Source organism: Cimex lectularius, unplaced genomic scaffold (genome assembly GCF_000648675.2).
Source record: "Cimex lectularius strain Harlan isolate CLEC.00 unplaced genomic scaffold, Clec_2.1 scaffold24, whole genome shotgun sequence".
Lineage (NCBI taxonomy): Eukaryota > Metazoa > Arthropoda > Insecta > Hemiptera > Cimicidae > Cimex > Cimex lectularius.
In genome coordinates this window covers 255,692-267,707 of record NW_019392666.1, presented here as the reverse complement: position 1 = coordinate 267,707, position 12,016 = coordinate 255,692, and the positions used below count along the sequence as shown (strand labels likewise).

The 12,016-nt window shown below is 35.1% G+C and overlaps 1 protein-coding gene across 2 annotated transcripts; it reads left to right on the top strand.

Moving 5' to 3' along the window:
* Positions 1-3: 3 nt before the first annotated feature.
* On the top strand, positions 4-10,569 carry LOC106660814. Of its 2 annotated transcripts, none has more exons than XM_014383763.2 (13): positions 4-87; positions 2,760-2,931; positions 2,988-3,123; positions 3,219-3,412; positions 3,504-3,612; positions 3,765-3,990; positions 4,062-4,207; positions 4,337-4,508; positions 4,566-4,719; positions 4,780-4,914; positions 6,741-6,907; positions 6,965-7,158; positions 8,783-10,569. In XM_014383763.2, exons 1-13 carry the CDS (start codon positions 24-26, stop codon positions 9,863-9,865), a joined length of 2,952 nt encoding a protein of 983 aa, XP_014239249.1. In that variant the 5' UTR covers positions 4-23; the 3' UTR covers positions 9,866-10,569. The 2 variants fall into 2 exon arrangements, with proteins under 2 accessions (XP_014239249.1, XP_014239247.1); XM_014383761.2 differs by having other exon boundaries at positions 6,956-7,158.
* Positions 10,570-12,016: the final 1,447 nt, after the last annotated feature.

Below are 12,016 nucleotides of genomic sequence, written 5' to 3'. Positions count from 1 at the left end.
AAGCCGACTCGAAGGAGGAAAAAATGAATCCGATCACTAAGCCGACGAGATACAAAACTTATTCACCTTCGACCTCCCACATGCAAGGTAAGATGATAACAAATCTAAATAAAAATAAATACTTTTGTTCACTTATTGTTGCTTATAACCTGCTGATAGCACTTGTTGCATTGTTCTTGTAAAACAGACCATATTTTGTTGTAAAGATTGAAATAAGCTGTCAGTTTAGGTTTTTCTATTACTGACAGTCACTATTCATTATCTCAAAAGATTATTTTTAAATATGGGCTAAACACACACTACGCCAGTACTGCACCCAGAAGATGTGTGATGAGAAGCCAGCCTATGTTTTCGCGTTAAGGGCTTGGAGGTCTCAGGGCCATCATCGTTTGTGGCAACGTGGAGAGTTCTTACGATATGAGTTAGCAGAGCAGTAGGGTTAGGATGGGTTGAAACATCAGAGTGAAAACGTATCAACGGTTTGATGAAGGGAATGTTAAGGTCATTGTGGATAGTAAGGTTGGAGACAGTAAGTAAGGAGTAATGGTTGGTTTGGGGGTCGCGGTAGCTGAATGGTAATGGTTAAGGCGTCAGACTCTCGGTTAGTAGATCTCGCGGTCGTGGGTTCGATCCCCACCATCGCCTCTGGAATTTTTCTGACACCTAAAGGGGACCGGTGGTCGCAATTGAATGAAATTGACACGGCACTCATCAATAGAAGGGGCAGGCAGGATTGGATCTCAGCGACCCTGAATTTGGTCCCAACCCCCTTCAAAAATGAGTTTCTTCGATGGAAGAACAAAAAAAAAATAGTTTTAATGGTTGTTAGATGGTTGTCCCACAGCTCCGCTCTGTTCATCCAAATAGGCTGAACTAATGTTTAGAATATTTAGTTCTATGATGTTTCATCGATTTTTAATTTTTCTTCGTACTCTCTTTTAACTGACAACTGAAGTTATTTTTCAATATTTTTTCTATGGTGGATTATGAATTACTTCGGTTAGATTTAAATGCTTTCCTTACCTGGTGTTGTGATAATCATTTGTGTCATTCAAAAGCAAATTCATTAAATTCAATGTGTCATCTTAGCTAAAGGATTGTGATTATTACTTGTATCACATTGGTAGTAAAGTAGATCAAATAAATAACTTAGGTGTCATTTTTAATAGTAAATGCAATTTTCGTGATTACATTTCTGAGATTAGAGTTCTTAAAGAATCTCTGTTTTGTGAAACGTTTTACTTCAAACTTTAGTCCCTAACCCCATTGCAGTTAAAATGTTATATCAGTTCGCAGTCATCTTGAATATGCTTGCATTATCTGGGATCCATTTCTTAAAACTGAGATTAATCTGATTGAATCTGTCCAGCAAAGGGCTACTAGATACTTGTCTTTTTAAATTTGGCACACCTAATTTTTTTAAAAATTAATTAATTCCACTAGACCAACAAGTTACAAGTTAATAAGTTTACAAGTTATACACAGTGATTGTCTTGTATTACATACTTCCCATCAGGCATCTGGTTATAATAAGTCTACCATGAGCCTTTTTCAACAATGGTGGATAGTTTAAGTTTATACATATATTTAATGAGAAATAATATTAAATAATAAATATATAAATGAATAATAACTACGTGCATAATGTCCACTATCGGCTATATTCAAACAATGTTCAGTACATCCTGGAGGGTACACAGCGTTTTCCTCAAGGATCTTATTCCCTAGTTGGAAGTGTACGGCTCCTTTTACTGCTGGAAGTCTGGAGTGAAACTTTCTGAATTGGATTGTTTCGTCGATGGAAGGTATTTTGAGTTCCCGGTGCAGCTGGGAATCGCACTCAAACCACGCTGCGTCTACTGCAATCCTCAGAATTTTGTTCTGTAGTAACTGGATTGGTTTGATTTTGGAAGGTGAGGCTGCCCCCCATATTTCGCACCCGTAATGGACCAAAGGTCTTATGATGGATTTATAAATCAGGAGAGATATTTCAGGCTTAAGCCTTTTTTTTTCTATAGCATTTTCTATTCAATAATGGGTACAACATACTGAGGCTGACGTATCCTTGTCGTTTGCCATTAATGTAGATATTATAATTTAGTCTCCTGTCCATTTTTATTCCGAGGTACTTGACAGCACGGTCGGGAGGGTTCCAAGGAATGCTAGTCCCCTCAATATTCAATTCGTTTGGGTTGCAGGGCCTTCCCAGAGTAAATATTTTTGCTTTGAATTTGTTGGGGTTGTTTGTGAGCTTCTAGGTTTTACAGTAGGAGCTCATTTCGTGGAGTGCCTTTTGGATGTCTGCGTCAGAGGCATATACCACTGTATCGTCAGCATAGGCAGCAATGTTTACTTCTTTTGGGGATGGGAAGTCGCTCATGAAAATATTGAATATATAGGCGACAGCACTGACCCTTGTGGAGTTCCTGAGTTGATACCTTTTTCTGTTGAATAGCAATTGCCAACTCTGACTTTAAATTTTTGGCCTTTGAGAAAGGAGCTTAGGACCTCATATAGATATTTCGTGATTCCCTTATGCTTTAACTTATACCTTAATCCAGTGGCACACCTAATTAGCTTGCCTATGTCCATAGCATCTTTTTTCTGGGCTTCAATCTTTGTCAGTCAGATGATGTGTTGTCTGTCTTACCTTCATATGGAAAGTAATCAATTCTCAGATCTCTCAGGAGAATCTCTAGTCTTGGCCTGCGAGTTTCAAGAGGCAAACAATTTATTGTTACTAATTGTTTGTATTTTAGTATCCACCATGAGGCGTGGGAGTGGAAGCGAAACTGACATTTCTACGTCAAATGAAAACTTAAGTAACGAAGAAAGGTATGCGATCAGGCACACTTCCAGACAGGAGCCTCAAGGGCAGGAAAACATGGCCTACAACACATTAATAATACACGAAGACAGCTGGCCCAACAGGTTTGAAAATCAAAACAAAAACATTTCCTGATGTCGCTAATTGACGTGAGTTGTAGAACACATGATGGAAGGCCTCCACCAGTTTATAAACCAAAAATCCATAATTCAAATAACATGAAAGATAATGGCAGCTATGATCTTAGTGTGCGAGAAATTACTGATATTCCTGACGATTACCTTAGGCAATCCCAGGTATGAGCTTATATTTGTGACTCGCTTTTGTATTACAATTGAAATTGTATGATTTTGATTGTTCGATTAATAATTATTTTTCTGCTTTATTTCAGGTCTTGAAACATTTGGCTAAGGAAGTGAAAGTTAGCAGTAGTGCTGAAAGCAGCGGCGAGAGTGAAACAGTCGTGAAGCAAAGTGCTCGCAGCCGTCTTCGAAGTAAATTGAGTAAATCACAACCGGACCTGAGTGCTCTTTCGATGGCCGATCGAGAAAACACGCTTCTTAGACACACTCTCGGAAACACAAGGTACGATAGTAATTTTTATTAATTACATTTTTGACTATTGTATACAAATGCTTAAATTAAATACTAATACAATACTAACATACTATTTTAGGAAAGATCAGCAAAGATGTGCCCAAATGGTGGACCATCTTATGCAAGAAAACAACAGTCTAAAATCAGAATTAGAATCTTGTTATCATAGAGTTGCCAAAGCACACAAGGTAACTTGTCATACATTTTCAGTTTAATATAGTTATAATAATAAAACCATCCCTAACTCATTATAAATATTATATTACATAATTAAAGTAATTTACAGCATGGATGTCCACTTGTAGTTAATTTCAGTATATGATTTATATATTGTATTTAGCTTGAGGAAGAAGTGGGAAAAGTGAAACGGGCCCATGAAGAATTGGTCGCAACTTGTGAAAGGAGGGAGAGACTGGAAGTAGCTAGAATTTCAAGGCTCCAGCAGGAGGTTAGGAGACTCCAAGAGACAAATCAACGCCTAGTTACTCAGCATCTACTCTCACCTGAGAATTCCAGAGTCCAACTTTCAAAACGGGAAGCTCTCATTGCTCGGCTTGCTTCTCAAAGTATGTAATTCTCGTAACTCATTAAATGCATTTATTGAATTTAAAAAATGCAATGTTTTTTCTTTAATTAGATAAAGAACTAAACGCAACAAAGGAAAGGCAAGAAATCGAATTAGCAGCGCAGCGAGCAACTCTTCAAGAGCAAAGGACTCATATAGATATTCTTGACACTGCTTTAATCAATGCTCAGGCTAATGTCGTCCGACTTGAGGAAGAGGTATATTTTTATTTAACATACTTAATTTTTATTAGTAAAAAAGGAAATTATTATTTTTTTATTAAATAAATGTTTTACTTGACACACTATTTTGTTAAAAATGTTAATTATTATTTTAATGAAATTCAGTGTCGACAAAAGCAAGTGCATGTTGAAAGGGTTGGACAACTACAAAGAGCTCTTTCCAGCTTGCAACTAGCAAGTGATAGGAGAGAACAGACAGAGAGGAAACTAAGGCTTCAACTGGAACAAGAACTTCAGAATGAAAGGGCAAAGCACAATAACACTCAAGAAACTCAAGGTATTTGTTTCTAATACCACATATTTTATTTTCATAAATTATAATTAAAAATTATAGGTGAGGGAGAAAGTCCTCCAGAGTTGAAAAGGCAGTTGCGGGAAAAAGATGAAAAAATAATGTGGTTAGAAGGAGAGGTGGCCAAATGGGAACAGAAATACCTTGAAGAGAGCCAACTTAGACAAGCGGCTATCGATGCTGCAAGCATTCCAAAGTAAGTATATTTTTTGTCATGGGCAAAATAAGAATGACTATGTTTTGTTTTTGTTTATAGAGATGCAAAAATTGCTGCTTTAGAAAGGACGAGCCAAGAGAGTGAGAAACTTATAGCTGAAGCTCGCTCTGATAGGATCAAACAGATGGATGAAGTTCATGCTGCACAAAAGAAAGTTACAGATCTTGAAGCAAAGTGAGTATTTTCATAAATAAAGCTTGAATTAATTATTATATTTAACTTAAAAAGTATATAAAATAAAATAGGCAATATACATACTCTACTACTAGCAGTTCTATATACTAGAAGTAGTAAAGTAATTTTTGTCAAATAGGAGGGCTAAATGTCATAAACCCATTTGTGTCGTGGACGAGGAGTCAAATCACAATAGTTGTTTTCCAGCACATAATCACAAACTGATGTGATTTATTGACCCAAACATGAACTGATAAAGGTTTCTTAATCACTCACATCTCACTCTTAAGACCCGCTCATCCCCAATCGACCTTATCCTTCCGCAACATACAACCCATACCTTCGAAAGATCATTTCTGATCCGAGCCCCTAAACTCTGGAACTCCCTTCCCCTTTCTATTCGTCCCGCTGCCTCCTTTTCCTCCTTTAAATCCCACCTGTATAATCACCTCCTCTCCCTCCAAGCAGAGACCTCACGTTAACATTTGTTATTTTTGTTTAATATTCTCGTAATTTTTTCTTCTGTCCTGCCTTATTGGTATGCATTGTGCAAAGATTTTTTTTTTCTTCATAGAAGGAACTTGTTTTATTTATTTCATGTAAATTCATTTATTTCATGTATTCTTAGGGGACACCCAGACCCAGAACAAAGTTATTTTTCTTCTTCTTCACTTTTTTACATCTTGGACTCCTACAGTCAAATGGTTCCTTCAGTGGTTTGTAAGGTTTTTGCTTTCTTGCTTCTTGATTAAAACCCGGGGAACCAATTATTTGCTGACTCAAAAAATGTCAGTATTGAGTCAAAGAGGCTGCCCTTAATTCTTAGTGATCCGCAGCGATAACAGATCTGGATTTCGCTGATTTACCCTTCCATATTTCAAGTGATATTGGAAGAATATTGCATAAATTTGCATATTTGAAGAATATTTCAAATGTGAAGTTTTTATTATTATTTTACTTTATTATGTTATTTTATTAACGTATACAAACCGACACAATAGAATTCGCTTGAAATAATTGACATCTTATTTGAGGCCCCAATTTCCAAAACTTCTGGATGCGTGTTTTTCCAGAAAAATTAATTTTTTTGAAGTAGTTAGGTTTTGGAAGGAAATAAGAGCCTCATTTGAAACTCAAAAATAGTTTCAAACCTCTTTCTTATTGCATATGATTTTTTGTGTAATTGAAATTATTCTGTTTTATTTCCTTTCAAAATGAATATGTACTAAACTGAAAAAGAAAAAAAATCTGTATTAAAAAGAAATTATTCAATTATTAGTCAGGTGATGTATCTGACATTCATTCAGCCTGTTTTAATATTTTTTAGAGCAAATTAACTGTATATTTGAGGGTTTTATAGTACATATTATATGGCATATTTGAAGAATTTTATTGCGAATAAACCTAGGCTCTAGTTATAAGTAAGATATTAACAATTTTATTAGAAAGAAAGCAAAGGGAAATGACTGCGCATGCCTCTAATTGCCAGTCACGGCCAAATCCTTGGGCTGTTTTGATGGTCAAATACTGGTTAAAAACTCAATCTGAAACTATGTTGGAACCGTTTGACAGTTTAAGCTGGCATTAGTATAGTGTTGAAACACCCAAACTCAACTGCATGCCAGTTTGCTGATGGCTTAGATAAGTAAACATATTCTTAATTAAAAATCCATGCACTATGCTGGGATTTGAACCCAAGACTGCTAACATGGCAATTCTAGTCAGAAGCCCAACCACTCAGCCAGGCAGTCCCCTATACATTAAAAAAAAATTATATAGTTTCCACTAATTTAATAATTTTAATGATTACTGTAAAAATTGTTTAGGGTGAAAGAGTTGGAATGTAAGCTCGCTGAAAGAGATGCTATGATTCGAGTTCTTCAAAAGAAACACACTCTGGATAAAGATGTTTCCAGTTCATATCCTAGTATATCACTCGATACGGTTCCGAGTCTCAATACCGATCTTAACGGACTTGCTAATGACAATTTAGGTAAAATTTTATATACTCTTATTCCTCCGTTTCAATCTCAACGTGAAGATCTTACAGGTGGCGTATCTACAACAAGCGTGTTTTCAACAGTCAGCAGTGCTCTCACGAGTTCAACAGGTTTTGGATCTGGGGCATCATACACCGGGAGTGTCGACTCTTACCACCATAAATATTCAACGCCAACGGAAAGTTTTCATCATAAATCCCTTGATGACCAATTAAAGGAATTAGATTCTCAGCTGATGAGCAAGGTAAATTACCATGTCTCAGTGTTTTGTTAACTTTTATAAATGACGGACATCTTTACAAGATAAAAAATAATAATTAAAGCAACAGTTGTTTTATGGGATTTTCTATGAAGAAATTATTTTTCAAATTTGTTTGTTTATTTATCTCAGTGAAATCTGTGTTTACATGTACGTATATCTGGTGAGGTGACTCGGTAACAATGTGCATAAAGGGGATGGTTTGTTTTAACTTCTTTGTAATAAAGTTATATTTTTAAGTAGTTTAGTAATTAGTATATTAGTTTAAATATTAAACGTTTTTCTCATTACTTGTACGGCAAAATTATATATTTTTTTTTAAATTTATTTTAAATTTAATTTTTATTTTTTTGTTATATGAACTTATGCACAATTCAGTATGGTTCAGGTGTAGTTAAGAGGTTTTTAATTTAATTTAATTTAATTTTTTTTTATGTTTGAATCTGAAAGAGAGGCATGAACCAACATGTTATTTTATTTAACAGTTTTAATCTTTTTGGTCGTGTTGTGATTTGGTCAGCTGAAATGAATTTAAACTATTATAAAGGATTTTTCTAGTATAAAATGATTTTTCTTACATTTGTTGCTTTAAACGCATGTTGAACTAACAAAATGAATTACAGTGAAACTTCCATATAACTAACACTCTTGGGGAATGAAACGTATATTATGCAGAGGTGTCCACTTTTGGGAGAGAAAAAAAAGTTTAGTATTACAAGATTGGCATAAACAATAATCATCAAGTAATATTTACTTGCAAAAATTTATTCAACACAAAAGAATATAAAAAATTTTAATTAAAATTTACAAAGATATGACAAAACTAATTTTTAAAAAATGATTAGGTTTTTTTTCCGTCACAGTTTAAAATATGTATTTCTGATAGAAAACTTCACAGCCAAGTATCATACATTAGTCTTTCACCATCACACATTTCAATTATACACATTATTTTTTCTTTAAGTGTCAAACATACATGGGGAGGCACATTTGATATCGCAGCAAAATTTGAAGTCAAACTGAAAAGGTACTTAAACTTGTTTTCAAAGTGTCATAATCAAAATCTAAGAATTTGAGACCAAGGACGAAATTGGAAGGCTCACTCAGGGGAAGTGGGGTTTTTGGGAGAAATTTAAAGTCAGAATATAGATGGAAAAGCTATCCACTTCCGTTTTATAGTTGATTTTAATTTGAAGAAACTAATGGGAAGATGATGGGGAATCAGAGTTTGTTCATTAAGGAAGGTGACCGTTAAGGGAAGTTTCACTGTATTAATATTATTTATCTGTATAAATTGTATAAAATAGGACAATTGTTAAAATGTGTTGTAACTTTTTGACATTTTCAAAATATACTTTCATTATTTATTATTTAAAAAAAAAAAAAAAAAAGGTTGAATATCGAATAAATACAAGGCCTTCGAAGCCTTGTTTTATTGATATTTAATTTTCAAAGACCATACAGAAACAAGTCTGCTTGCTTTTCCAGCATGAGTTTTTTTTCCAAGTTGTGTTTTTGCTTTAACGTGTCATATTGTGTGTTCACTAACTTAAAGTACACACACACTGTAAAGGCAAGCGCGGCTGGTTTTGTTTCTGAATGATTTCAGAGAGGACTTTGCTGTTTTCCAGGATTCGCTCATCCAGGCGCTTCGTCGCGAAAAGGAAAAATACCCCAGCCATTATTGGCGGGTGTGACTGGTTTTGAATCGGGTGGGTTTTTGCAAGGGCTTGTTTCAGTGTCTTCCTCAGGAGGGTCTGGTGGAAGTGGAGGAGATAAAGGAAATAACAGAGAAGAAGATATGGTACTCCTTGAGAAACAAGGTCTCTGCTCGCAACAGCAAAGATCGGCTGAACGGTGTGCAAGCCTTCCTCCTAGTTCTTTACCACGACCTAAACGAAACAAGAGCGGAAGCAAGGATAGAAAATTAGGGGAATACGGAAGATTGAGTGATTCTGAAGCACCTTCTGGCAGTAACAACGCAAACAATTCTAGTACAGATACAACAGAAACAAGACAAAGAGAATCTCCTGTGAGAATCATGCCAATTTCGAGGAAACTAGGAGAATATGGCAGGCTCAGTGACACTGAAAGTAGAAATGTTTCAGCAAATTCGAGTTCAGACAATACAGAGAGGAGAGAATCTCCTTCTCGCCTTGTGCTCCCGTTATCTAGAAAGTCTGACTATACTAGGTTAAGCGGAGACAGGACAAGGAAGAACTCTTGTAGTTCCAATGATGGTGATTATGATAACAAAAGAAACAACTCGGAGCCATCTGCCGCAGCTTCTTCGCCGGGAAGATTGCGAAAATCGACTGGCTTTGGAAATAAACAAATTGCTGAAACAGAAATAAGGATGTCGCCCATAAACAAGTTCTCTCGTTATAGTCAATTCGACGATTACAAAAAAGTACCGCATCAATCGCCTACAACATCTGTAACCGGAGAGATGAGGAAAACAGAATTACCAATCTCATTCACCAAGCTCCCTGTTCCCACAAGAAGCTTCTTGCCAACGCCAAGGAAAATCACTGACTACGGTTGTTTTGATCAACAAAAAGCAGACCCTAAACTTCGTTTGTTACCTATTGTCAGAAGAGGTTCTTTACACAGGGAACCTCCAAACCCTGTGAACAAGCAGACCGGTGTCAGATCTTTACCCACCCCAAACAAATACAGAATCCAGTTCTAACGTAAGTACCTGATAATTCTTATTGTTATATTTTATATAAATATTTTATAAACTCATAATCTCTCAATTTTTGTACAATCAAATTGTATATGGAATAACTAAATGCTTTCAATTTAGCAAACTGTCCTCCTCCTGTGAATAATTATCTTTTTTCATAAATTTGTGGTACTATTTAAAATATTATTTTTGAGGAGGCATTAATTATTCATTAAATACTGTTTAAAAAAATTTTGTGGAAAATGATAAAGGGTATTTAAAAAAGTTGTGCTAAAACAGAGAAATACACAAATTATATGCTAAATTTTGTAATTTAAACATGTTGCAGAAATAGTTGTGTTCTTTGAAGTGCCAAACAATGAAAAATTACAGAATTTGTAAAATTATTTTTAGCATTGTTATTGTTAATTGGTTGTTAACCAAAAAGTATCTTTGCAACTAGTGTCTTCAGGAAGTGCCTATTGTTCTTATAGGAAGTAATGTATTTAAAAAAAATAGTTATTAATTTTAATATAATCTAGTCCGAATTAACGTGTAACAAGGCGTTCCTAATTCTGACAAACAGTAAGTTTTTGAACTCTATACAGACAGTTATTGTATAAAATTAACACTTGTTTAAACTGTTTAATACGAGCTAGTCTCACGAGAAAAAATAATATAGTTTTATAAGATATCTTATAGAACCAATAAACAATTTGTGATTAATAGATTTCCCGTTTTATTCCATAATCCTTCAAATTATATATTTATTTACAAATCAGCCATAAGTGAGTCAAGGAATTTTGTTTAACTCGTTGGCTGCCAGTGCCGTTGCAGCTATGGAGGTGGGATCCCAGAGTTGGAACTGTACCTGTACGTCTTACTGTTTTCTATTTTCGTTGTTTTCCCACCCCAGCACTTAGGAAAAGAAATGTAGAAATAGGTACTGTATTATTTTTTTCATGGGGGGCAAGAATATTAGCAATACTTTCAGTTAAAAATAGCATCCACACATAAATGCATGCAGCAATTTTGGCAAGAAGCTTTACAGTCAATATTTTAGCAGACATCGTACAAGGTTTGATTTTAATAATTTTAAATATTTTTGCTTAAGCTTTAAGTAGTTCTTTTAGCTTTGCCAATACTAAAACTTAATCCACAATCTGTAAGCTTGCATTCCAGTTAATTATTTTATCAATTGATAATAAAAAACAATTGTCAGGTGGAACTTTTAAACTGATTACTTTTTTTTTATATAAGTTCACTAATTTCGTGGTCCAATTAATATATTACAATTAATTAAGGTTTTTAGTTGAGATAAAAAAGTCAATGGCATGAGCGGGATTCGAACCCACGATCTTCAGCTAGATATGCCGCTGCTCTACCACTTGAGCTATCGTGACCTTGATCCACTCGGACATCAACTTCCTATCTCAACCCCACCTTATGAGTTTTCCCTCCTTTTTGCCATTTTTCAAATGTCGTGTAATCGGATTGGATTCTCGACGACAAATGAAATGGCCACGGAGAGCTTTAGTGAAGTGTACTTCATTTTAATCATTAAATTCACTAATTTCGTGGTCCGCTTGACCAATTAATACATTACAATTAATTAAGGTTTTTAATCGAGATAAAAAAGTCATTGTCAAGAGCGGGATTCGAACCCACGATCTTCGGCTAGATACGGCGCTGCTCTACTACTTGAGCTATCGTGACCTCGTTCCCTTCAGACACTAACTTCCCATCTCAACCCCACCTTTTGAATTTTCCCTCCTTTTTATTGAGTTTTTATAAAAGCTCAAATCCGCACTTGCATGTACATACATACACATGGAGTTGAGCCGATCACTTCTTGCAACTTTCCGGCAATTCCAGTTTTTCTGTAATTCACAGAAAATAATTACCAAGGGGCATGGAAAATCACCCACCTCTGGCGTCAGTCTTATAAGCCACACCGAGGTTGAGCTCCAGGGGCTATCAACAGCTAGGTCATTCCATATCTCAACACAATCAGTCTCTCAATCCAAACCAATTCATATTCTCGCTCACTCTTAAATACATTCTTTACTATTTATATACCATTCATTACTAATCTAATTGAGGGTTGGAAGGAAGAACTTATTTGCATTGGCCGTCTCACTACACATTCACACTAATAAATATATTTATTCTCAA

Bases quoted from the DNA above. Each gene is read 5' to 3' on its own strand.
- LOC106660814 (XM_014383761.2), top strand. From the start codon at position 24: ATGAATCCGATCACTAAGCCGACGAGATACAAAACTTATTCACCTTCG. The intron at 3,124-3,218 runs GTATGAGCTTAT...GCTTTATTTCAG, and splicing joins ATTACCTTAGGCAATCCCAG to GTCTTGAAACATTTGGCTAA. The intron at 3,413-3,503 runs GTACGATAGTAA...ATACTATTTTAG, and splicing joins CACACTCTCGGAAACACAAG to GAAAGATCAGCAAAGATGTG.